The sequence below is a fragment of the Bison bison genome, unplaced genomic scaffold (genome assembly GCF_000754665.1).
Source record: "Bison bison bison isolate TAMUID 2011002044 unplaced genomic scaffold, Bison_UMD1.0 scf7180017864492, whole genome shotgun sequence".
Lineage (NCBI taxonomy): Eukaryota > Metazoa > Chordata > Mammalia > Artiodactyla > Bovidae > Bison > Bison bison.
The window spans coordinates 5,255,585-5,260,065 of NW_011495051.1; the positions used below are offsets into that span (position 1 = coordinate 5,255,585).

Genomic DNA, 4,481 nt, shown 5'->3' on the forward strand with positions numbered 1-4,481 from the left:
ATAAGATGTCTAGGCAGGGACTTCCTTGATGGCACAGTGGATAAGAATCTGCCTGCCAATGCAGGGAACATGGGTCCGATCCCTGGTCCGGGAAGATTACACATGCTGTGGAGCAACTAAGCCTGTGTGTCACAACTATTGAGCCTGTGCACCCTAGAGCCTGTGGTCTGCAACAAAGAGAAGCCACCTCAATGAGAAATCCAAGCCCCACAACTAGAGAAAGCTGGCAAACAGCAACAAAGACCCAGTGTCACCAAAAATGAATGAATAAATAATTTAAAATAAGAAGACATCTGGGCAGCAGACATCTAGAAGGTAGGACCCTGCTGTGCAGATGAGAACACATCTATGCGTGCAAACTATTATATATAGAATGGATAAACAAAGCCCTACAGTACAGCACAGGGAACTCTATTCAATATCCTGTCATAAACCATTATGGAAAAAGATATGGAAAAGATGTATGTATATGTCTAACTGAATCACTTTGCTGTACAGCAGTAATTAACACAACATTGTAAGTCAATTCTACTTCAATCAAATAAATGAAAACATAAAAAGAGCCCTTCTATGCAAATGAAAACATCTCTGTGGATGGCACATCCCTTTATGCAAATGAAAGAAACCCACTCTATGCCCAAGACAGGATCCTTTTGTGCACATGTCAGGACCCCAGTCTACAAAATTAAGTCCCCTGAGGCTGGCCCAGAACTCACGGTGATGGTCAGGGGATCCCGTTTGTTCTGTGTGTTGATGCTTAGCTTGGCCACGCCATCATCCTGGGTCAAGGACTGCACATTGCTGCCCTGGGTCACCACCGGGATGTGGCGAGCGGGGGAGCCGTCGGGGTTTGTCACGTACACCTGTGGGTACAGGGGCAGGTGGAGGGCATTCAGGCAGACCCAGGGGTGTGATCGTGCTCAGGAGCAGTGTTGAGGGGTGCAGTCCTGCCCAGGGTCTCACCATGAGGTCGAAGGGCATGGCAGGTTTGAAGAACTTGGGGGTCTTGGTGAAATGGATCTGGTAGGGGGAAGTCACAATGGGGATCCCGGTGCGCTCTGCCTCCACCATGTCACTGCCTGAGGGGGGCCAGCCATGAGGGTGGGCTCCTGGGCCACCCCTCAGGACCAGGCTTCCCCCGTCAGACTGCACTCTGCCTTCGTACTGGGCCTCTGTCCTTAGAATGTATCTTCCCCATCGACCTGATTCCACATTCATTCTGAACATCCACCCTCAGAATGAGTCTCCCTCTTGCACTGGGTCTTATGCCCCAGAGTGGTTCTTCCCTGTCAGACTGGACCCCTTCTTCATTCTGGGCCTCCTCCCTCAGACTAGGTCTCCCCTGTAAGACTGGTCCCCCCTCCCTTCATTCTGCACCTCTTCCCTCAGACTAGACCTCCCCTGCCAGCCTGGACCCTCCCTTCATTCTGGGCTTCCTCTCTCAGATGAGACCTCCCTTGTCAGACTGGATCCTGCCCCCTTCCTTCTTGGCCTTCTCCCTCAGACTGCATCTCCCCCTTCAAAACTGGATCCCCCGCTTCATTCTGGGTCTCCCCTCTCAGACTGGATGCCCCTTTCATTCTGGGCCTCCGCCCCCAGACTGGGCCTCACCTGATTGCAAGATGACGGTGGCGGACACATATATGGACTTGCCCACCAGGGCATCAGCTCGGGAGGGCTGTACTCCATTCAGCAAAACCTGACGTTTCAGTATGGCCTCCCCATTACCATCGTTGATCTGGGGGAGACAGTAAGGGTTCATGGCGGAGGGGGGACCTGGGGTTAGGGACCAGGGGGTGGGCTCAGACGACAGGAGACAGGAAGGGTGTTTAGGGTGGAGGAGACCAGACAGGGCCTCTGTTAGGTACCGGAACACGGGTGAGGGAGTGAGTCAATGAAATTCTCCGGTCGCCATCCTGGACCCCAAAGATGACGAAAGCTGTTCCGTCCACCTGTTCCCCGTACAAGAACCTGCGATGCAGGGACAGTCTCAGATTCTCCCCTCTGCAGATGAGTCTTCCTCCAAACTAGCGTTGGCCTCGGTTGAGCCCCTCCCCCCCACTTGGCCCCTCCCCCCTGCCCCTCACCTGGCAATGATGTTGACCTTCAGGCCATCTGGGTCATCAATGTAGTAGAATTTCTCTTCAGGCTCTAGTTGGACCTCAAAACTGGGAAGCACTGGGGGGGACAGATCATGTTGGTGGGGGACCAGCATTGGGCCCAGCCCGATGCACTCCCCCATCCCCTTACCCCCTAACCCCAGTTCCCTGGACCCTCTTACCATATTCCTTCACCTCAAACTCAGCGGAGAAGACCTGCTGCGGAGAATCTTCATAGTAGGCTTTGATCTTCCACACCCCCATGCTGTGGGGGAGGTAGGCTGGTGATCTGGACAGACCTGGCGGCCCCCCACTCCCTCTCCTGGGGTAGGGGAGCCCCAAACCCCCTCCTGGAGGACCTGACATACTTCACTAGCTCTGGAATGTTCCAGGACAAGGCCAAAATGCCAAACTGGTTCTGAGAAGACTTGGAGTCCCGCTTGACAGGGATGCCATCAGGGGTCTGTCAGGAGACAGAGAGAAAAATGGCTCTTCAGAGATGAGGCTTTGCCTCTTGGCTTGCCCCTCCCTGTCTGTGTCTGGACATTTTCTCTGTGTTAGGTCCACAGGGGCAGTGGTGAAGAACGTGCCCCTGAGCCAGTCAGCTTGGGTTCAAATCCCCACTGAGCCAATTACAAGCTGTGTGACCTTGGGCAAGTTACTTAGCCTCTCTGTGCTCAATGAGCATATCTGGAAAAAGATAATTATTACTCCTATGTCACTGGTTTGGGAAATGTTAATATAGGCAAGAGCTGATGATGATCAGCGTCTCTCCAAAAACAAATAATAACTAGCGTTTGGGACTTCCCTGGTGGTGGTCCAGCGGCTAAAACTCCACGCTTCCAATGCAGGGATTGCACGTTCGATCCCTGGTCATGGAACTAGATTCCACATGCCGCAGTTAAGACGCGACACAACCTAATAAATAAATGTTAAAAATAGATGACATGTGTCATCTATTGTGATGCAGGACCCTGTGCTAAGCATTTGATTAGCACATACATACACCACACATAACTGCCCACATTTGCCTTTCTGACATAGCAATGTCGCATGGCTAGACCTCATACACATGTGATTTCATGCATTGCCAACAGTTAAACATCAGGAGACATCACATAGAAATCCGGTTTTCTGGCTTCTCTTGGAAATTAAGGTCACTGTGGATAACATGCTTCTGTTGGTACGGGGTGACATTTGCTGGGAGCTGAGCACTGTGCCTTGAGGGGAGATGTGTGTCCTGTTCCCTGTAGACCCCTAAATCTCTAAAGCCAGCTCACAGCCTTCAGGACCTGGTCCTTGTTAGCTCTGTGTAATCTCAATAAATACTCAGGAAGATCCCCACAGGAGGACATGCCCCAGTCTTCCTCCCTTCTCTCTCCCTTCATTCTACATGTATGGTTCCCTCCCCATCTCTCCCTGCTTCTCTCTCCCCTCTCCTTCCCTCCCTCCTTCCAGTAAGTTTTTATTTATCCTACTACCCGCCAAGCACTGAATTTATGTTCAGTGGAGGTTAGGGGAAGGTGCAATTAATAAAATGTATAGATCCCATTTACAAGATGCCAGAAGGAGAGGGGGTGTTGCAATTTTACAGGGCACTCAGTGAGATCTCACTGTAAAATTGGGACACTGGAACAAAGACTTGAAGGAGGTGAGGGAGCGGTCTGTGTGGAAATTTCCAGGAAGAGGGTTTTCTGGGTAGGGGGAGTAGCCCATGCAAAGGCCCTGGGGCAGGGCTCTGCCTGAGGAGACTGGTGTGTGGCTGGAGCACAGTAAGCCGAGGAGAAGAGGGAAGCAGCGAGGGCACGGAGGGGATGGGGTAGGTCTTGCAGAGTCTTGTGGGCCACAGGAGGACTTGAAACTTGTTCTCAGGGAAGTGGGAGCCCTGGAAGGCTGGGGGCTGAGGAGGGGGCAGGGCCTGACTCAAGTGCTCACGGGCGCCCTCTGGCGGCACTAGAGAATTAGTGTCAGTCATCATCCCAATCTTCTGATGAAGAAAACAGACTAGGAAATGTGAAGTGACCTGTCCAGAGTCACACAGTGACCGGGTGTCTATCTGGAGCTAGAATCCTCAGGCGCAAGCAAGCATCGCCCCACGTGGTCTCCCTGGCTCCCGGCCCCCTCTCCCGACCTCTCTATAAGCCTCTGACTTTGGGTCTCCGTCGGTGGCTCTTTCTCTGTCTCGATCTCTTTGTCTCTCCCTTAGTCTCAGCCCCGGGTAAGTCTGGGGCCCCGGTTGGCTGGTACCTCGATGGTGATGAAAACCGTCTGGCCCACGGGCAGCAGCTTGTGGTCAACAGTGAAGACCCGATAGAGGACTGAGAGGTGGTGAGACAGAAAAAGAGGGTTGGGTGAGACTCTGCTCCTCCCCCAGCCCTGCCC

The 4,481-nt window shown here is 52.7% G+C and overlaps 1 protein-coding gene across 1 annotated transcript in view; it reads right to left on the reverse strand.

Moving 5' to 3' along the window:
- C3 (complement component 3) overlaps positions 1 to 4,481 on the reverse strand; it is a 36,287-nt gene that overhangs the window by 29,275 nt on the left and 2,531 nt on the right. The window contains exons 5-12 of the mRNA XM_010828469.1: positions 4,347 to 4,475; positions 2,468 to 2,562; positions 2,282 to 2,364; positions 2,088 to 2,178; positions 1,869 to 1,971; positions 1,612 to 1,738; positions 964 to 1,079; positions 682 to 863 (exon numbers count right to left, since the gene is read on the reverse strand). Of these exons, the coding sequence (XP_010826771.1) occupies positions 682 to 863; positions 964 to 1,079; positions 1,612 to 1,738; positions 1,869 to 1,971; positions 2,088 to 2,178; positions 2,282 to 2,364; positions 2,468 to 2,562; positions 4,347 to 4,475 (926 nt within the window). The remainder of the gene's footprint in view (positions 1 to 681; positions 864 to 963; positions 1,080 to 1,611; positions 1,739 to 1,868; positions 1,972 to 2,087; positions 2,179 to 2,281; positions 2,365 to 2,467; positions 2,563 to 4,346; positions 4,476 to 4,481) is intronic.